Source organism: Pistacia vera, unplaced genomic scaffold (genome assembly GCF_008641045.1).
Source record: "Pistacia vera cultivar Batoury unplaced genomic scaffold, PisVer_v2 Contig75, whole genome shotgun sequence".
In the NCBI taxonomy this organism is placed as follows: Eukaryota; Viridiplantae; Streptophyta; class Magnoliopsida; order Sapindales; family Anacardiaceae; genus Pistacia; species Pistacia vera.
The window spans coordinates 79,130-102,105 of NW_022196612.1; the positions used below are offsets into that span (position 1 = coordinate 79,130).

The window sequence follows — 22,976 nt, forward strand, 5'->3', positions numbered from 1 at the left end:
CTCTTTGTAATCATGTTTTTTTATCAATAAAGACATCTATCTATATTATGTGATCTGATTATATTCGTATAAGAAAATGATATATGTCCTTAGGATGGTAGAACCGTGACGAGGTTATCGAATGTTTGAAATCTCGATAATGAGAACTCTATGAGCACATATGGTGACCATTCTATAAACGTCCATAGCCTCAGTATTATCTTGACCTAGGGCACAGATAATACGGTAAGATTATCATAGTGTTGAACGACTTTGTCGAGAGGCAATGATAGATCTCACTTGTCAAAGTTGTTTGGTGACAACCTGGTGCAACACATGGGTGCTTGCTATAGGCAAGTTGACCGGACCGACCCATTGAAGGATTCCACATAGATGGTTACCCCAGTGTCTATGGAACAAATCCTCCAACGAATGGTGGTGCATGTGATTCTTAGACTTCAGATCACCGAAGTGTCTTGTGCACCGATTGGTGTAGTATGTCACTAGCTCAACGTAGTCCTCTCAAGACTATTAGAAAAGTAGTGGTTGGCTGCATTGAAAAGTGTATCGAGACTATAGTGAATTGACATAGGATTTATCACTCCCGGGTACGAGAGAAATTATCTCACTGAGTAATTCGGTAGATGACAACGATATTAAATTTGTGGCCACAGTGGGATTGAGTTGTAGCTCAATCTAATCTATTCTGGTTATTTGTCCAATTACCGGATATCGAGATATCAAGGATATCCGAGATTGACACTATTTCTATGCCTCAGTCTTGATGAGATAATAGATGATAAAAGGATTGGATTACACAATAACTATATAATTGATAGGTAGACGTTTTGCTGAGTCCGAATCTATCGGGTGGTTATGATGCCTGGCTAGAGGCTATTCTTGGTTTGTGTCTAGTGGAACGATTGATTGATTGTCAATCACGATAAGATTCACTGCCGATAAGATAAGGAGTCTTCGGGTTGCACATATAGAAGACAAATTAAGAATAAAATTCATGAGAAGGGTATTTTCGTCATTTATGATGACAAAGCATTTTTTTTCTTTTAAAATGAAATGACATTTTGTTAATCTCACAGTTTAATTAAATTTACTGAGGTTGTTGTCTAAATTTAATTTCATATGAAAATTAAATTAATGAGATTATATATATTTAAATATTTGGTGTATATATATATATATATAAAGGATAGTATCCAATATTAATATTTATTATTAATATTGATAATGTGAATTCAAATTTTGTTTTTAAATTTGAATTGAAATGCCATGTTTGGTTGTAAGGATAATCTATTCTAATATTCCAATTGGAATAGATGGTTGTTACAATTTGGAACAGGGTTTTAGTGTTCACTATTTAAGTGCAACTAAAAATTAAAATGAATTAATTTCATTCAATTAATAAAACCCTAACCACCCTCTCTCTCTCAAAAACGTGAACCCCTTTGTGAGAGAAAGAATTTTTCTTCCCAAGAAAAATTATGCAGAAAATTATTCTTGAAGTTGAGAGTTTTTCCTAGCTTAAAAATCCCTCAACGATAACCATCCTGTTTTCATGTGGATACTGCAAGTGCACTTCTACTTTAGAGTGGTAGCAATTCCAACCTCAAATCGAAGGAGCCTCCAACGTTGGTATGAAATTTTATATCCTTTGATTTGGTTAATTTAAAATAATGTAAATCGGGCATAAGTATCTTGGTTAAGGTTTGTTGATCTAATTAAAATTTTTTAATTTCTGCTGCGTTTTGTAGATCCGTTAACCAACAGAGTGTTATCTCCCATCCAGTAATGTCATCTTATATTATTGACATTATTATCATGTTTGAATATCAAGTAATATAAGATTTCATTAATATTTCAAAACCAATAGTAATCAATGTTGGTTATATAGGTAGCAATCTGAATACTACCATTTTTTTAAGTATTCTGAAATTACTTGGTAATCTTATTTTTGTTACAATTTTACCCCTTATTAATAAAATTTTAGGACAGTAATACCCTTGTTATCTAAACAATTTATAAGAATTTTCATTGACAATTTTAGCCTTATACAAAAAAATCAGCACTAACCTAAGGGGTAGGTAGTGAGCCACCTGCCTAGGTCTTCAAAAAAATAGGGCCTAAAAGGGCCCAAACTTTTTATAATTTTTTTTTAAAAATATATTACAAAAATAAAAATAGTGTATAATTTCTTATCTAGGCTGGCTCAAAAGGCCCCCCAAAAAAGCCAAAAAGACCCAAATTTATTATAAACTTTTTACATTTTTTTTTTTTGGTAAGTAAACGTTTCATAGAAAAGGAGAAATAATGTATAAAAGGCCTAAAAACCGGCCAACCTACCTCAAGACAAGCCTTGGGTTAGGAGCAAAAGAATGATACTATTAAGACAACTCCTAATCCTTTTTTTTTTTTTTGTTTTTGTTTTTTTTCCATTTCTCTTGTCAAAGAAATAGAATCAAGTAGAGATTAAAGATTATAAAGAAACCCACCTACCACAAGACACGCCCTTGAGTTGTATAGCCTCGAAGGTTACCACCCTTTGGTATGCAATGCATTGTGAAGAGTTGGGGAGGTTTTTGTATTTTACCCCTTATTAATAAAATTTTAGGACAGTAATGCCCTTGTTATCTAAACAATTTATAAGAATTTTCATGGACAATTTTAGCCTTATAAAAAAAAAGCAACACCAGCCCAAGGGGTAGGTAGTGAGGCACCTTTCTAGATCCCCAAAAAAAATAGAGCCAAAAAGGGCCCAAACTTTTTATAATTTAAAAAAAAAATATATTACAAAAATAAAAATAATGTATAATTTCTTATCTAGGCTGGCCCAATGGACCCCCCAAAAAAGCTAAAAAGACCCAAATTTATTATAAAATTTTTACATTTTTTTTGGTAAGTAAACGTTTCATAGAAAGGGAGAAAGAATGTATAAAAGGCCTAAAAACCAGCCAACCTATCTCAAGACAAGCCTCGGGTTAGGAACAAAGGAATGATACTATTAAGACAACTCCTAATCTTTTTTTTTTTTTTTTTTTTTTGGTTCAATTTCTCTTGTCAAAGAAATAGAATAAAGAAGCAGAGATTAAAGATTATAAAGAAACCCACCTACCGCAAGACACGCCCTGGGTTAGGTTCAATAGTATCCAAAAAACAAAAACCTCCCCAACTCTTCACAGTGCATTGCATACCAAAGGGTGGTCACCTTCGAGGCTATACAACCCATCCACCCCCAAAAGCCAAACCAACAAGAACATCTGGATCAAAGTATCTATTGAAGGAAGAATGCAACAGTCCCCCCCCCCCCCCCAAAAAAAAACCACATGCCTCCCCAAAGAATGAAGCCAAACCTCCTTAAGAGCAAGGTATCGAGAGCCCTCTCCAAACCACACATCACCTCTACACAAACGCCTTAGAACCCAAGAAGATAGAATTAGGCAGCCCCAAATTATGAGCAAGCCTCTTATTAATGGGGACTTCTTCACTTTAGAAAGCTCCATCACCCTCCCCCTCAAGAGCAAGGTATCGAGAGCCCTCTCCAAACCACACATCACCTCTACACAAATGCCTTAGAACCCAAGAAGATAGAATTAGGCAGCCCCAAATTATGAGCAAGCCTCTTATTAATGGGGACTTCTTCACTTTAGAAAGCTCTATCGCCTTCCCCCTCACAATCCGCTTAATCACATTCTCCAATGTTATGGCATTAAGGTAATCACACCTAAAGTGTCTATTATTTCTCTCTCGCCAAATGTGGTAAACAATAGCTCCCAAGCAAAGTCTACTAATGACATACTTGAGCTTCTTAGGTTTCCATCTACAAGATATATGACTAATATAATCTTGCCAAGGTCGGACCACATACCCTAAGTGACACACATCAAGAACCCGACACCAAATATTTCTAGTGAAGTTACAAGAGAAGAAGAAGTGAACCAAGGATTCCATATAACAATTACAAAAATAGCAAGTTCCAGTTGAAGTAACTCTATACCTTACAAGTTTGTCCCTCGTTTGCATTTGACCTTTAATGGCAAGTCATAAGATGAAAGACTTTTGAGGGATAGCCCTTGGAAACCAAACAAGATAATGCCAATCCACTCGATCCTTATGAGTGCTAGTAACTTCCTAAGCTGTTTTGACTGTGAAAGAACCCGAAGGGTTTGGATCCCATCTAACTCTATCATCTTTACACAAGGGGAGGAAGTCTACCAAATCTTTAACTTCCATGAGGGCCAAGGATAATATGAAAAACCTTCTTGCCACAGGCCATTTCCATCTAGTTCCATCACAAATCTCACCAACCTTAGCATAATAGGAAATACATGAGTCATGAACAGTCCTAGGGTCGTACCTTTGCACTAAAGGCCCTTTTGGGTGCCAATTATCATGCCACAAGTGAATATTTTCCCCATTGTCGACAATGTAGTGGATTCTATTCCTAACTTCACTTCAAAGTTTCAAAATGCCCTTCCAAGCCCATGAGGCATTGCGCGGGATTGAGATATCCCAAAAGCTTTTCTTACCAGTCAAATAGCTTTTAATCCACTCAGCCCACCCCGAATCGCCTTTAACTTGGGGCAAGGTTCCACACATGTCTCATCATTGCCGCTTGATTCCAATACTCTTTGCTTTTTAAAGAATAATACTACACATACATCATTTCCATACAACATTTCTCATACAACATTATGTGGCAATGTATGATTGGGTGAAAGTTTAATTTTAACTCTAAATTAGCCAATCATATCTTGCTACATAATGTTGTATGAGAAATATTGTATGAAAATGATGTATGTGTAGTATTACTCCTTTTTAAAATGTTGAGACCTCTCTCTTTCTTAGGAACACACACCTCCTCCCAATTCACCTTGGCTTTAGTACTCTTCACCTCCGATCACGACCAGAGGAAGTCTCTCAACTTAGAGTCAATTTCACCATGAACTTTGAAGGAGAGCATAAAGACCATAGACCAATACACTTGGATACTAGAAAGGATGGATTTAATAAGCATAACTCTACTCGCATAAGAGAGAAACTTACTTTGCCACGAATTAATTCTTGCCAAGATTTTTTCCAATAAAGGTTTACAATCCGAGTACTTAATCTTCTTAGTGATGAGAGGAATACCAAGATACTTCATTGGAAGCTTTCCTTCTTCAAACTCGAAAACAAATAAGAGATCTCTTCTTTCATCAACATAAACCCCGGAGAAAAAAATGTTACTCTTAGATTGGTTAGCTTGGAGGCCAGCCCACTTAGAAAACTCATCCAAAGCTTTCTTTAAGAGAATAATGGACTTTTTGTTGGCATTACAAAAAAACATCAAATCATCTGCAAAACAAAGATGGGTTAGATTTAAATCCTTGCATCTCCAATGGAACTTGAAATCCTTGTTGGCCGACACTTTTTCCAATAATCTAGAAAGGACTTCCATGGTTATGACAAAAAGGTAAGGGGAGAAAGGGTCCCCTTGCCTCAGTCTCTTAGAACCTCCAAAAAAACCCACAAGCTCCATATTTATTACTATTGAGTACCTCGGGGTTGTGATACATTGTTCCACGCAATTGATGTATTACATAGGAAACCCAAACAATGTAAGCACCTCCAAAACAAAACCTCATCTCATCGAATCATAAGCCTTCATTAAATCGACTTTAATAGCACATCTCCTTTCCTTAGCCGAATCTCTATCATAAAGGTGCAACAACTCCTGGCTAAGTAAAATATTATCCCCAATTTTCCTTGCCCTTACAAAGGCCAATTGTGCTTTATTAATAAACTTGGGTATTACACCTTTAATTCTATTAGCCATTATCTTGGAGATGCATTTGTAAATGGTGTTGCAACAAGAAATGGGCCTAAACTTATGGCAAGATGACAGATTCTCACATTTTGGAACTAAGGCAATGATAGTGCAATCAAGTTCCTTAAGAAGCTTACCCGAGATGATGAAGTGTTGAATAGCCTCGTTAACCTCTTTACCCACCACATTCCAAGCTTTTTGAAAGAATAGGGCATTATAGCCATCTGGCCTCGAGCCTTTATCCTTATTCATAGCAAACATAGTCTTGGTGATTTCCTCCCTAGTGACCTCGACCACCATATCGTTAGCTTCCACCATTGAAATAATAAGCTCAATTACAATTCTCTTTATCTTTTAACAAGTCTTCATAAAAATCCACAAACTCATTCTTAATTCTCCTTGCATCATTGGTGTAACTATCATTCCCTACCTTCAAGGAAACAAATTCTATTCCCGTTTCTCCATCCATTAACACATTTGAAGAAATAGGAAGTATTAGCATCTCCATCTCTAAGCCACTTGATTCTTGACTTTTGCTTGGCTAAGGACTCTTTATCCTTGAAAAGCTTAAACAAGTTAGTAGTCTTGACCTTTCCTCTTGGATGATGTTCTCATTAAACGGATCCCCTCCTAAATTCTTTTGGCACTCTATCAACTCTACCCTAGCCACCTTAACCCGTTCGGAGATATTCCAAAATTCTTGTTTATTTAACCCTGTAAGCTTCTGCTTTAAAGCTTTGAGTTTGGAAAAAAGCCTAAACAAAGGGTTGCCACACACTTCCATCTTCCACACTTTTTCAACTAAAGGAAGAAACTATGCATGTTATGTCCAACAATTAAAGAATTTAAACGGAGTTCTCTTACCTATAGTTAGTAATCCACAATCAAGAATCATAAGGCTATGATCCGAAACACCTAGGGGGAGAAACGTGGCACACAATGAAGGAAAACACAAACCCCATTTTTCATTGGCCAAGACCCTATCCAACTCACACCAAATTCTTCTATTTGCATCTCCTCTATTATTCCAAGTAAAGAAATCCCCAACAAAACGGATATCATCAACTTTAGCCCCTTTACACAACTCCTCTGAGTCACCACAATGAGGCTTCCGATTTGTGGAACCACCCATTTTCTCCCCCATCCACCCAAAGTTTGACAAAATAATAAGTTTGTACCTCTAGTTTCATATATTCCAATTTACACCTTTAAATTAACACATTGAATTTCTTTTAACAATGAAAGGCTAAAATAGTCATTTACATGTCTCAAATTACTCACCCCCAATTCAATCCCAAAATTCGACATTCACATAAATCATCTCCACCCCTCTTTCGCCGTCGGCTGTCTGGAGCTAATTCTGACTGATTTTCTCACCAAAATCGACTGGAATAATCACTTTATCATTTCCCAAGTGTTTCCCTAGCCTTGATAGCCCTTGATTTGACCGATTTTTTGATGAATCTCGCAACCTAGCTCCACCGCGTGCAACAACCATTTTCAGCCTTTTTGACATGTAGTAGACGTCGTTGGCCTTCCCCGACACCACCATCTTCCTCCCCTCAGCCCTCTCACCAAAACCCCTATCATACCTCATCTGTTTTCTCTGCCAATCGTCGGCCACTGATACCTTTGGGACTGCGACTTCTCAAGCCTTTTCCAGTCAATCCTGGCATTGGAAATCACCCATTTTACCATCCATCGTTTTTCCAGCATCTGCTCTCCAATACCCCCCACCAACCTAACCTCGTTAGCCTGTCGGGTGCCGTCCACCTCTCCTAGTGATTTTGTATCTCAAAAGGCAAGAAAAATAAATTTGAAATAATTTTTTTAATATATTCTTATATTATTAGAAGGCCCCTAAAGTAATTCTTGCCTAAGATCACAAATATTCTTCAGACGGCCTTGAAAAAAATATTAAGACATTTATACCCTTGCACTCTCACCAAATTACTCAGAACTCAATCGATTGCTGGCCGCCACTATCGACTGTCGGCGTTCGTTGTTCAAATGGCTCAAGATTGACCGAATCTAGCCGACCATGCACCGATTTGATTGGATGATCAAAAACAGCTAGATGGTCATGAATTTGGCCAGATCCGTGGTCATTGACAGCCACAAATTTGACCATTAACAGCCATGGATCTAGCCGAAAAGGGCCAAATCCATGGCTAGAATAGATCTAGCCATTTTCGGGCATCGATCTGACCGAAAATAGCCAGATTGGTGCATGACTAGCCATATCAAGTCAGTTGTGCGTTGTTTAGGCCATGGCCGGTGGCCGACAATGACTTAGTAGGGTGGGGTGTTTTTATTAAAATTTAAACTTTTATCATGTTGTGGTATTTTAGCAAAGTCTCAAATGTAGAGGGTAAAAAAATAATTCAAATAATAATAATAATAATAATAATGATAATAATAATATAATATTAAAAGAGAAGGACAATTCAATAACCTATATAACATGCCCACCAATTTATTCCTCCCAACCAAACATATGAATATAACATACCCACTAATTTATTCTAATCTAACCAAACACATTTAATATAACATTCACAGTCATCTTCAAGGTAATCAATCTTCTCATTAATATAACTGTTATGCCTCAAAAGTCACGCTTATGTCAGCCTAATAAATGTCTTTTTGTACTAGCTGTCAAGCCCATATCTCCTCAAAGATATTCATACCAAACCTATCTCCTTTCAAGAAATGAATGGATGAGAGCCTTCCATGTGTCAAGGTAACTTGCAAAACACTCATTACATTGAGTGTTTAGGTGCATAAATTGGCACTTCTCTTCCCGAAGAGGGGGGTTGGGCATATGAGAGCTAAAACATAGATTCAAGCTCAATTCTTTCTCTCTGTAAACACTGTATTTCTTCATCTTTGTATGCCTTACGGGCAATGTCATAAAAATAGTCAGAGATCAATAAAATAACAATGGATGTAGGAGTCGCTTGTTTAAGCATCCGAACCGCTATAAAAACCCCTCTTGTTAGCCTATTATTTATGTTTTCTATAACATATATAATCTCAGCTCCATATTCAAATCTCATGGATCCATCACGTGTAATTTTTAAGACACTCTTAGCACTTTGCATGTGTGAGTCGTTGGTGTCCAAAATCAAGTGTCAACAGTTTGGTGGCCCATGCAGGTCCGATTCTCAAACCTGCGTCCAAGTTCCCTGATGGCGTGCTCAGATCTCAAACCTGTGTCAGAATTCTCCAATCGCGTGGCTAGATCGCAGATCGTACACGTTAGAATTCTCCAATCGCGTGGCCAGATCGCAGATCGCACACGTTAGAATTCTCCAATCGTGTGGCCAGATCGCACGCATCAGAGCTCCGATTGCGTGGCCAGATTGCAGATTGCACGAACATGTCGTCCTGTTCCTCGGCTTCAGATCACTGATCTTTAGCTTCAAATCGCATGTTCAGATCGTTGATCACACGTTGAGATCGCTGATCTCTTGTGCTCTCAGGTCGAGCTCGTTATGCTTAGATTTAGCTCGTTTTGCTCAAGTTGAGCTCGTTTGCTCAGATTGAGTTCGTTATGATCTCAGATTGAGTTCGTTTAGCTCAGATTGATCTCGTTTTGCTCAGGTTAAGCTCATTTTGCTCTTAAGTTGAGCTCGTTTTGTTCAAATTGAGCTCATTTTGCTAAGATTAAGCTCGTTTTGCTCTCAAGTTGAGCTCGTTTTGCTCAGATTGAGCTCGTTTTGCTTTCAGGTCGAGCTCCTAACAGATTTCAGGTCGAGCTCCTAATAGATCGCGATTAGCTCCTAGATCTCAGCACTCGATCGCGCCACGAATAGTTCAAGCTCTTTAGTTTGAGACTGCAACCATTCAGATTAAAGACCTTAGTTTCTGAAGCACGATTACACACTCCAAAAACTGAGGGGCTTCTGTTATGCCTCAAAAGTCACGCTTATGTCAGCCTAATAAATATCTTTTTGTACTAACTGTCAAGCCCATATCGCCTCAAAGATATTCATACCAACCCTATCTCCTTTCAAGAAATGAATGGATGAGAGCCTTCCATGTGTCAAGACAACTTGCAAAACACTCATTACATTGAGTGTTTAGGTGTATAAATTGACACTTCTCTTCCTGAAGAGGGGGGCTGGGCATATGAGAGCTAAAACATAGATTCAAGTTCAATTCTTTCTCTCTGTAAATACTGTATTTCTTCATCTTTGTATGCCTTATGGGCAATATCATAAAAATAGTCAGAGATCAATAAAATAATAGTGGATGTAGGAGTCGCTTGTTTGAGCATCCGAATCACTGTAAAAACCTCTCTTGTTAGCCTATTATTTATGTTTTCTGCAACATATATAATCTCAGCTCCATATTCAAATCTCATGGATCTATCACATGTAATTTCTAAGACCCTCTTAGCACTTTGCACGTGCGAGTCGTTGGCGTCCAAAATCAAGCGTCAGCAATAACATTTTCAATAATACAAAATTCCTTGAACCAAACACACCCTTAAGGTTTATCCATTTAATATTATTAATTCTTTCCTTCAGTGGAGGAGGATATAAGAGATGATTAATAAAACTATATGATTTTCTTCAATTTCTTGGATTATAATCTAGATATGCAAAAATATTCATTACTTTCATGATATTTTATTATTAAATTTAGTGTTTAAAAATCTAGCCCTACTCGGTTCAACCAAGACTCGGGGCCTTCACTATGTCGGATTACAAATTTTCATATTCATTGAAAACCCTAGAAATTAGGCTATCAATCAATGAACAATTGAAGGCTGAAATGTTAGGGCTTTTGAAGAGGAATGACCGTTGAGTACAATGGTGGCGACGACGGTGATTTCTAGTGAGTGAATTGGTTGGAAATTGCAAAACTATGTTATCGAAAAAGTTCACTATTACCGACAATTGGGGAGGCAGACGGGGGATGGGTGAGATGGGTTTTGAACAAGAGGCTCAGAGGAGTGTTTGCTGGTGATGGGGAGTGTTGTCGTCGCCAGAAACATGCCCTATTTGTCGACGTTGACAGTGGTGTTTGAGGTGTTTTTGAAAGATTTCAAATTTATATGGAATTACATGTAATTTTTTGGGGTATTTTTGTTAGATTTCAAGGTCAAACCAGTTAAACCAATCAACCCGAGACATGGCCACTTTGTTGGGTTTCACCCTGGCTTGGGTTTTAAAACACTGATTAAATTTATAAATATTGTTGTAAAGATTATGTTTAAAAGTAATGTAATGTTTTATTATGGTATCAGTATAACTGATATCCCATAAATATTAAGGCTATTGTACTTTGATAAGAAAACTTGTTAATAAGTTTTTATATAGATAAAAGAAATGGTTAAGTTTTTAGTGTAAAAACTTAAATAATTAGAGTTGTGGATCGATTTGAAATGGGAAAAAAAATGTACTAAATCATACAAAAGTTCATTATATTAAAAAATAATCATAATAAACACCTCTCATATTCTTTCCTTGTTTTCAGGCAGAAACTCTGTTTTGTAGGACAAGTAGCCATCAATCCAAAAACCAGAGGTGGTTATAAAATACAGAGCGGAAAGACAAAGTCAGATTAGTGATTTCCAATTTGGTGCAAATTTTGGCATTAACATTGTTATTGATATGATTATGATAGGGATAATATCAATTTGTGGACACTTTTTTTTTTGAAAAATAATTTATAAATATTTCAAAACTCTACTTTTTTATTATTTTACACTAAAAACCTATTCCTTATTTTTATCTATAATAATGCTAGACGTACAAATCTTACAAATATTTTTGTATCAATTGATGTGATAGGAAAATGAATGGAAAAGGAATACAAAAAGTCAAACTCATCATATTCACGCTTTCATTTATTTTCTGTCACGTCTCTTTGTATAAATTTTTTTATAAGATTCTGTTTGTACCTCTAGTATTACTCTTTTACCTATAAAAACTTATTAACATATTTTTTTAATCAAAGTACAATAGCCTTAATATTTATGGGATATTAGTTATAATGATACCATAATAAAACATTACATTACTTGTAAACATAATCTTTACATCTAGCAGTATTTATAAATTTAATAATAAAATAGGATAAAAACAAATGCAAGTAAATAATATTTTTGCACATCTCGATTATAATCCAAGAAATTGAAGAAAATTACGAAGTTTTATTAATCATCTGCAACATCCCTCCTCCCCTGAAGGAAAGAATTAATAAAATATTAATTGGATACTTTAAGAATATTACAATCTAAAGCTCCTCCATACCAAATATACATAGAGAGCTTCTTAAGGTCGACATATATAATAAAAATTAACATGAATTTAAATACAAATAATAAGCGCTTCTAAATATACATTCGCTATGTTCATGGCAAGCTTTAATCGGTAATAGATATCAGACTAATCAATCTAAAAGACGACTAATCAAATTAATTAAGAGCCAAAAGACTACGGTGAAGCTGCAAGTTTAGCCAAGACGCCGACTGCCACTGAATTAATATGACAGCATGGCTCAGTGTTTGATGAATTCCAACGTTTGTCACTGAATCGATCATATCGGTCTGGTCCTCTAAGAATGGCTCCGGTTAGGTCATTAGGGTTTGGCTCATCTTTACTGTACCAATAAACAAAGCTCATTGAACAACTCACGTTTGAGTTTACTATCGTTTTTGGGACTGAAGCTCCCGTGTGATACGCTTGTGTTGGTGGGTTCTTGCCAAATCCAACCATGTATGATCTTCCTTCTGGGTTTTTCCCTAGTATATAATCGATCTGCAATTTTGATATATTTTTCCAATTACTATTTGTTTATATAGCGATTTGAAGAGATGTTTTGTAATTGATTTGATCAGTATATATATTTATATACCTGCTGCTTAGCAAAAGCCATGATTTGGTTAGAGTCGAATTGTTTGTCTTCGCAATTCACCTTTTTGTTATGTCTCACCAGAGCATCACTATATACGCTAAACAATAAAGCTACACTTGTAACATATTAAGTGTTGGCTCCTTCCCTCAAGTGAAGCATGCTACCTTTAACCAAAAGAACATTTTTAGTTAATTAATGCCAATTAAGTGATCGAATCAGCTGGCACAGAAAATATAAATCTTGAGTGTACTATGTACCTGGACTGATGTAAACTTGGTGATAAGGGCTTTCAGGAAGATTTGAACAAATAAAACTGTCAGCTTGGTTCTTGTAGTTTTCCAAGGTGTTGTCTCCTTGAAAGAAGAACTGCATTTTCATTGAAAGAAAATAATGGAGTTTCAGAAATTTTCATTAATGAAGTTATAATGTTTAAGATAACAAACCTCAGAGAGCATGATTTGGGCTCCAGCATATTTAAGATCCCAGCTAAACTCGGCTACACTAGCGCTGATGGCGTTTTCTCTAATGTACTGAATATACTTAGACCTCTTGGTGGGGAAGTACAACCATGTTGAAGCCCATAACAACTCATCCTAAAAACATTAAATATAATCGCCCAAAACATCTTAAGATAATTTTGATTTTGTTTTCCATTATTTAAATAAACATTTTTTTTAAGAAATTAGAGACATTTTTTTATTGAACTGCACTGTGTGAGTATGTACATTATAGCCAGAATAAGAGCAATAGAAGGGGCATTCTCCATCGTAAGTTCTTCTATGGGAATTTGCAAATTCAAACAACTGTTAAGAAAGAAGAAAAAAAAAATTAGCATAATGCAAATTTAAACATGGAGGAGAAACTAATTAAGATAGACAAAAACTATGATGATATAATACCAGCTTGGCTTTGTTGAGGAGACGACGGGAATAGTGACGGTCAACATTCCTAAAGACAATGGAAGAAGGCGGATCCAATTAATTTTGAAAAAAGTCCACATCTTATATTTATTTAAATTTCACACTTATAGAATTATGAGATTTTGGAAACAGCCCCCACAGTTAGTTTGGATTTTATTTTTATAAAACTCTATTTTTAATCCTAGTATATATATTTCATATTTTTTGTGATTTTTATTTTTATGCAAGAGGATCTGTTAGTTTTTAAAAATTTTATTAAGAGTAAAAATAAAAGGAATAAGAACTGTTGGGTTTATATTTAACTGAGGGGAGAAATTTGGATATTTTTACATCAAAAAGCTAATGTGGCAAGGTCATGGTGAGAATAAGAGAATCTTGGGACAGTTTCATAATTCAAAGAAGTTGTTTTATATATAAACTAGGTTGTTTGCTAAAAATGAAGAAAAAGAGAGAAAAGCTCATAAAGAAGAAAGGAAGAAGAAGCAAAGGAAAAGGAAAAAGAGAAGAGAGGGAAGAATAGGTTTGGTCAGTTTTATCCATTTGATTTTTCTGTACTTGAGTTGATGGTACTTGAGAACCAAATTGAGATTTATGTTATTGACATACGTTCTTGTAATAAATTTGCTGAGTTACAAGGAATTAGTGATTTGGTTAAGAAATTAGTTCAGTTTAAAAAAGAATTTTTGCATACGTTAATGTATAAGCTTGTGAAAGTTGCATTGGTTTTTTCCATCGTTAAGACCAGAATCTCCTCTCCAGGATAGTCTGTTATTGGGAGGAAGCTTTCCTGATCTTTGTGCCTCTAGAAAGATAAGGGATTTGGGGAGGGCATCCTTGTAGTTAAAATTATCATAAGCATTATCAGCAATCAAAAGTCCTTGAAAAATAGCCAACCATGCCAGGATTATGGCCATAGAAGCTCTTAGTGAAGTGCCCATAAACGCTACAATTTGTGGAAAAAAAAAAAAAAAAATGGAAGCTGGAAAAATTATTGAGACAATGAGAAGGTTTAAATGAGTGAGGACTGGAATGGTTTCGAATTTCAAAACCAAGGGAAATAAGGAGGTTACTTTTTTGGTGTGAAGTTGTTTGAGTTGTGCGACAATTAATTATAGTTGGTATTGGCTCCAGTTTTAGTGAATATTTTGTTATTAGTTTTTCGAATTAAAAAACTATACAATGGGTAGCTCTTTGATTTTGGATACTTAAAAGATACTGATTCTTTAAATATGGATGTCTCTTAACTACCTTTTAAGTTACTAAATATCCTATTGCCTCTTTATAGATTCAACCAAAAAAAAAAAAAAAAAAAATCCAATTGAAGCCCAACTAGCTGATATTATGTAACCCTTCATATTTTTAAAACTCACTTTATTACACTTTAGTATTCATTTAGTTTTGCATATTATAAATGAGGCGTTTGAATCATATAATGTTTTATTATAAAAAATTTTATATTAACGGAATAAAAAATCACCTTGAAGATTATTGAGAATGTTTAAAAAATGTGTTTCATTGGTTCAAATAAATTGATAAATAATATGTTTGGTTGGGAGGATAAATGGGTGGGTATGTTATATAGATTACTAAAATGCCCTCCTTTTTAAATATTTGTATAATAGTATTTTTTTATTATTTTTTGAATAGTTTTTTTTAACCCCCTACTTTTCAGATTTAGCAAAAACACCGTAATAACAAAAAACGTTTTAAACTTAACAAAAACACCCATACCTGCCTCAAGCCACTGTCAGCAGCTAGCCACCACCATCGGCGACTGCCAACAGTGCCACAAATCTGGCTGTGACGCTGGCAATGCCATAGATCTGGGCATGGCCGTTTCACGGCCAAAGACTTGGCCATTTCATGACCACATCATTGGCCGTGAAACGGCCATAGATCTGGTGTTAACTAACCTTATGTCCATGTGAGCTCTCCACATGAGCTCAGCTCTTAACTAATATGAAGATTGTACAACTCAAAAACAAAACACACACCTCACAAATACATAATGCAAAGACGAGATAAACTAGAAATCTAACCCAAGAATTTGTGGCGTAGCCAAAAATTCAAACGATGAGGGGCGTATTTAAAAAAAATGATATTGTAGATGCAAAAAATCTACCGTCATGAAAATAGGGTGTGATCCTGTGAGGTTGAGGTCACTGACAATCCGTTAGACCTGCACACATGAAAGGGCAAGCGTGAAGCTTCCGGAAAACACTGAGGTGGTGTTTGCCGTAGGCACTCCGACACTCAAGTCAGCAAGGCTGAAAGAGATTTAATAAGAATTAAGTAGAAGAAGAATTACCAGGAGTCTTGTCAGAGGCTAGGACTACGGCGGAGGCGTCGGGTTCTTGGGAGCAAGAACTTAGGAGCAAATAGATGGTTTTGAGTAGTGTAGATTGACTATGGGAGATTGCATCCTTAATGAGAGGGCAAACCTCTGTTTTTATAGTGAACCCAAGAGGTTGGAATCCTAGTAGGACATTGAGTCCTCTTTTGGGAGATAATCCCTATCATAAAAGAGATATGATTTCTTAACCTTATCAGATTAAGTTTAATAGTTTTAAATAAGGTTGGAATCTTGTAGGACACTAAGTCCTTATTTGGGGATAATCCCTATCATGAAAGAGATATGATTTCTTGACCTTATCAGATCAAGTTTAATAGTTTGAGTAAGATTTGAAATCTAGTAGAAGAGGAAATATAATGGGATTCTGATTTCCTATTTATAAACTGTTGCAAGCTAATGGGCTGAAACCCAGTTTAGCTTAACTTATAGGATAGCCCAACTCAGAGAGTGGGTAAGTCGCAAGGTGATTTTAAGCGTAGGCCCAATCGAGATTGGGTTGAGGCCTTGGGCCGTGACATGTTTATTTCATTATTGGGCCTCGTCAAGCCCAAGACGATTTTTGGCCCTAACAGTTAGTCCCATACTCTCTAAGTTAAAGAGTATTTAGCTTAGAGAGTATATTAAATCGAATGAGTGCAGATTGAGCGGATTAGTGACAGCAGCTCGTTAGGTCGGATGGATCGTTGTGTGGATTGGGTCGATGACTTATCGATTTGAGGTGTAAATCTGTGGATCGAGCAGGGTCGATCTGAAGGTGTAAATTTGTGGATCGGCAGACCGATCCGATTGTGTAAATCCGTAGATCGAGCAGGGTTGATCTGAAGGTGTAAATCCGTAGAAGGTGTAGATCCGTGGATCAAGCAGGGTTGATCCGAAGGTGTAAATCTGTGGATCGGGCAAGGCCGATTCGAGGATGTCATTGTAAATCGATCAGGGTCGATTCGAAGGTGTACGTACATTTATCGGGTAGGGCCGATTTGAAGGTGTCAGTACGTTTATCGGGTAGGGCCGATTTGAAAGTGTCAGTACGTTTATCGGGCAGGGCCGATTTGAAGGTGTCTGTACGTTTATCGAGCAGGGCCGATTTGAAGGTGTCCGTACGTTTATCGGCCAGGCCGATTTGAAGGTGTCCGTATGTTTATCGACCAGGCCGATTTGAAGGTGTCTGTACGTTTATCGGGCAGGCTGATTTAAGGGTGTCCGTACGTTTATCGGGCAGGCCGACTTGAAGGTGTCCGTACGTTTATCGGGCAGGCCGACTTGAAGGTGTCCGTACGTTTATCGGGCAGGCCGATTTGAAGGTGTCCGTACGTTTATCGGGCAGGCCGATTTGAAGGTGTCCGTACGTTTATCTGGCAGGCCGATTTGAAGGTGTCCGTACGTTTATCAGGCAGGCCGATTTGAAGGTGTATGCCAGGTATAGCTTGTATGGAGCTTGCGGTCAAGTCCGCGTGACCGACTTGTAGTTGAAACCTTTTGATTGAAGCTGGAGTAGTGACTTGCATGGCATGCATGTTTTAAGCAAAGAGCCGAATGGAGAGTTAATATGCATGATGTGCATGTGTTATGGACTGAATAAAGAGTGAGCTGAATGGAAAAATGGGCTGCATGTATTTAAGTAATTGGCTGAATAGAGAAAGATTTAACCAAATAGAGTGGTAGTTAAAATGAGATAATGACACATACCTTTCCCCTTCAAGTGTTGCCACCCATGCTTGCTGAATCAAGTGGAGTATTTGATTTGACTTTTAAGGAGGTGATATGAAATACCATTAGTCCACTCGGAAAAGCTCATGCAGCCAGAATGANGACGGGAATAGTGACGGTCAACAGTCCTAAAGACAATGGAAGAAGCAGCCATCGCAGCAGAAGTTTCAGCTGCAATCTCAGTTCCAGGAGTATCTGAATCAATCATTAATACAGTTCTTGGTGTATTCATAATTTCTGGTCACACCCAACATTCATGATCCTTTATTGGGTCTCCAACCTGCACATACAACCGGCTTTTTCTAGAGCTGGCTTTAAGGAAATAATCAGTGCCCCAGCGGATAGCTGCAAGAGCATTTTGATATTCTCCAGATGATTGTAACTCGGATTCATAGCTGAGAGTAGACCATGCCAGAGTGGTGATTGTGAAAGCCATGGGGAGTCCATACTTAACATTGTCTCCAGCATCATAATATCCCCCAACAAGATTCACCTGCATCCACAGAAACCAATAATTAATTAATATATATGTACATTATTCATTTAAATTGATCATCATGTGATTATTTTAAATGAAAAGCATGCCCCTACATGAACATCTTTTCCGTCGTTAAGACCAGAATCTCCTCTCCAAGGTAGTCTGTTATTGGGAGGAAGCTTTCCTGATCTTTGTGCCTCTAGAAAGATAAGGGATTTGATGAGGGCATCCTTGTAGTTGAAATTATCATGAGCGTTAACAGCAATCAAAAGTCCTTGTAAAACAACCAACCATGCCAGGATTATGGTCATAGAAGCGCTTAGTGAAGTGCCCATAAACGCTAAAGTACATATGTAACAACAAAAACTAGAAAAAAAAAAAAAAAATGAAAGATAGAAAAGATTATTGAGAGAGAATTGGAAACAATGAGAAGCTTTGAATGATTGAGGACTCGAATGGTTTCGAACTATAAAGCCACGATAAATGAGGCGTTTTGTTTTCTGTTTTTAGTTGTTTGGGTGTTGCAACAATTAATAGCTGGTATTTGCTGCAATTTTAGTGAATATTTTGTTTTTAGTTTCTTGAATTAGAAAACTTTGCCGTTTCATTTTGCTTACTTAAAAATATGCTGATTCTTTAAATATGGATGTTTCTTTAACTTACCAATTAAGTTACTAAAATATCCTTTTGCCCCTTTATAGTTTCAAGAAAAGACAATATAAGCCCTACTAGATATTTTATTATCCTTCGATATTGATTTATTTTTTGAACACTACGAAAGTAATTTTTAAATTAATCTAAAAGATTGAGTCTTATAATATTTTTATTTTTATAAAAAATATATATTGTTATATAAGTATACAATTTCTTTACTATTAATCAAAGTGTTAATCTCATATTATCTAATGATAAAATAAAATAATATTGTTATAATAATCGACCAAAAACTAACAAGATCATTCTTATATAATTGAATCTTGTTTTTCCATTATTTATCAATAATTAAATAGTGAACCGTAGTTTTCATTTCTCATTTGTAATTAAAAAGGGATAAATTATATTACACCCTCGAGATTTAGCGAATCCGTAAATACCCTCAGGGGCAGTTTGGTTCAGGGTTAAGTGGCATTACTGGGGTAATGTCATCTTATATTACTTGATTACCATGTTTGGTTGTCAAGTAATATAAGATACCAGTAATCTTCAAATACCAATAATGGTTACTATTGGTAATATAAGAGGTAATCTGATTACCTCCATTTTTTTAGGTTTTTTGAGATTATCAGGGTTATCTTTTTTTGTTACAATTTTATCCCTTATTAATAAAAATTTTGGACAATAATACCCCTACTTTAAAATGAATTTACATTAATATCCTATTTCAATTTTACCCTTGTTTAATTAAAATTTTGGACAATAATGCCCTTATATTTAAAATAATTTACAGACCACCACTGCCACCACCACCACAGCCACCCAGCCACCACCGCCGACAGCGGGTCAACCACCACGGACCACCGCCGGAAAATTGCCGGAGTCCCTAAAAACACTGGAAATTCTGTGGGAGGCTCCGGGAGGCTTCGATATGGCCGTTTTTGGCCATATTGATGGTCAAAAATGGCCATATCGGGCCAGATCCGTGGCCGTTAACAGTCAGATCTGGTCCAGAACTGGCCGCTAATGGCCAGATCCATCGATCTGGCCATTTCCGGCCAGATCTGGCCTGATATGGCCATTTTCGGCCATCAATATGGCCGAAAACGGCCATAACGAAGCCTTCCGGAGCCTCCCACAGAATTTCCTTCTTTTTTAGGGGCTCCGGCGATTTTCCGGCGGTTGTTCGCGGTGGCGGCAGGNTATATATATATATATGTCATAATATTTAATTATTGATTACATTTGGAAAAATATGAAGCTATTATGTTATTAGATTTGCTATGTTATATATCATTTGATTATATAATCTATTATGTTATTAAATTTTTCACGCTATATATCTTAATAATTTATTGTTTATTAATTAAAATGATATATACTTATGTATTTAGTTATTGATGACATTCGGAAAAAAAAAAATCCAAACACATGAAGAGATAAGCATGAAGATTACAGGAAACACCAGGTGGTGTTTGCCGTAGGGTTGAAAGAGGTTTTTTAACAAGAGATGTGAAAGAAGGATTACCAGAGTCTTGTCAGAGGCTAGGACTACGGTGAAGGGCATAAAATTCTCGAGAGCAAGAACTTAGGAGCAAGTTGGTGATTTTGAGTAGTGGAGATTCCCTCCCTCATGAGAGGGCATACCTTTGTTTATATAGTGAACCCAATGGGTTGGAATCCTAGTAGGACACTGAGTCCTATTTTGGGAGATAATCACTATTAGGAAAGAAATAAGATTTCTTGCCTTTATCAGATTAAGTTTACTAGTTTGAGTAAGATTCGGAATCTTAGTAGAAAAGGAAATAGAATGAGATTTTGATTTCCTATTTATGGACTGTTGTAGGCTAATGGGCTGGAAGCCAATTTAACTTTACTTGTAGGATAACCCAACTTATAGAGTAGGTAGTTCATAAGGTGACTTTAAGCGTAGGCCCAATCAGAATTGGGTTAAGGCCTTGGGCCATGACATGTTTATTTTGTCATTGGACCTCGTTAGGCCTAAGACGATTTTTTCCCATACAGTTAGCCCCCCACTCTCTAAGTTAAAGGGAATTTAGCTTAGAGAGTAGATTTAATAGAATGAGTGCAAATTGAGCGAATTAGTAGTAGTAGCTCGTTAGTTCAGATGGACCGTTGTCTAGAGAAAGTTTGCTTGACCAACCTGAGTTAGGAAGAGTTTGCTCAACCAACCTAAGTTGGGAGGAGTTTGTTCAACCAACCTGAGTTGGGAGGTGAATGCTCGACCAATCGGAGTTAGGAGAAGTTTGCTCGACCAACCGGGGTTGGGAGAAATATGGAGACTCACTCGGGCAACCTCGGTTGGGAGGAGTTATCGACTTGTAATAGAAAACCTAGGCGTTAGGTCATATGGTCGAGTCAACATGACCAACTTGTAGTTGAACTCCCAAGGCATTGGGCCTTGTGACCGAGTTGGTGTGACTGATTTGTGGTTGAAATTCAAAGCATCAGGCCTTATGGCCGAGTCGGTGTGATCGACGCGTAGTTGAAATTCAAGGAATTTGGCATTGTGGCCGAGTCAACGTGACCGACTTGTAGTTGAAAATCAATGTATTAAACCTTGTGGCCGAATTGGCATGACCGACTTGTAGTTGAAAATCAATGTATTAAACCTTGTGGCCGAGTTGGCGTGACGACTTGTAGTTGAAATTCAAAGTATTAAACCTTGTGGCTGAGTCGGCATGACCAACTTGTAGTTGAAAATCAACATATTAGACTTGATCCTGTATGAAGCTAGTCTTTGAAGTTGGAGGTTGTTTACATGAGGCTGTCGATGTTCGTTTGAAGGTGACAGAGCTGAATGGAGAAGTGATTTATGGCGTGCATGTGCAAGACCAAATGAAAATAAAACTTAGATGGAGAAATGAAATGCATGGAGTGCATTTATCAACAATAAACCGAGTAAGTCAAATGGAGAATAAGTCACAGGGAAAAATAATATGCATGGCAACATCAAATGAAAACTAAAACTTAAATAGAGAAATGATATGCATGTATCTGAGTAATAAGCCGTATGGAGAAGTAATAAGCCAAATGAACATATTGCCGAACAGAGTGCTAATCATAAAACCGTATTTTCATTCTTACGCCGAGCCGAGTGACGACTTTTATAGTTGTTACTTGGGCGTACTTTTGTCACATGGGGTGATTGGGTATGTGTTGAATGGAGTTATCTGGACTTGTCCCAAGTATAAATAATTTGAGGGATTATATCCTTGTTGTGAGGTAGCTTGAAATCCACTCGGCTCGACCCACTATATCGGGTAGGGAAGGTGTGTTGAGTCAAATCAAGTTGACAAGGAAAACCACTTTCGATTTTTTATTTCTCCCACTCGGTTGACTGAGTCGAGTGGAGAGAGTTCTTGTTGTAGTGTGATCAAAGCTGCATGGAGACGAAATTGAGTGGGAGTTGTTAGGCCCATTGAGATGAATATTCACGTGTTGCCCGCTCGGCGAACCGAGCCGAGTGGGGCCATTGTGCATTCTGTAAAGCGAATTAGATTTCTATAGAATTCCAAATAAAACTATGATCAAAGCATGTGAGCACAAATATGGAATATGGGCTCATTGTGCAGGAGGTCGAAAATAATAAAAAAACTCACCTTTCCAAAATTTTGCCATATGGCGTTTTTAACCAAGGTGCATTAAATGCCATAAAATAATGTTTTGGCATTCATTCAAGACCTGTAACTTTTTTTTTTCTTTTTCTTCTCTTTTTGAGTTTTACTATTTCCAACCGAAGGTGGGGGTGATTTCTCCTGAGATTTCAAAGTGATTTCTCTTGATTCTTTCATTTTGTTTTTCTCTGTTCTTTTTGTGTTCTTAAAACCTTCTATGCTACTCTTGGATGAATCTGAGGCAATTTTTGACGACTTTTGAAGAAGAAAAATTTGGGTTTGTCTTGAATACGAGTTTTGAGTTTGCCGAAGATGACTTTGGCATTCTTTTGAGTAGTTTTTTGATGGATGCTGGATAGAACACGGGATGAGCAATTTTTGAAGGACCTTTAGTATTTGGAAGCGTTTGGCTTTTGTGGTTTCGAAAGAGGATTTGGGAGGGGAATGGGATTTGGTAATTATGAAGGGGAGTCAGTATAGTTGGGCATTTCACTCTCGGATTGACTTTGCTTCAAATGAGCTGAGTGGTATCTTGGCATTAACAGCAGGAAGTCGA

The 22,976-nt window shown here is 36.8% G+C and overlaps 1 protein-coding gene across 1 annotated transcript; it reads right to left on the bottom strand.

Annotated features, from left to right (window-relative positions):
• Positions 1–12,249: 12,249 nt before the first annotated feature.
• LOC116115675 (endoglucanase 16-like) lies at positions 12,250–18,463 on the bottom strand. Its single transcript, XM_031401804.1, is given in 9 exon segments — positions 12,250–12,573; positions 12,671–12,834; positions 12,928–13,036; positions 13,114–13,263; positions 13,396–13,473; positions 13,570–13,608; positions 13,887–13,892; positions 17,775–18,143; positions 18,242–18,463. Coding segments are annotated over 9 exon segments (1,461 nt in total).
• Positions 18,464–22,976: the final 4,513 nt, after the last annotated feature.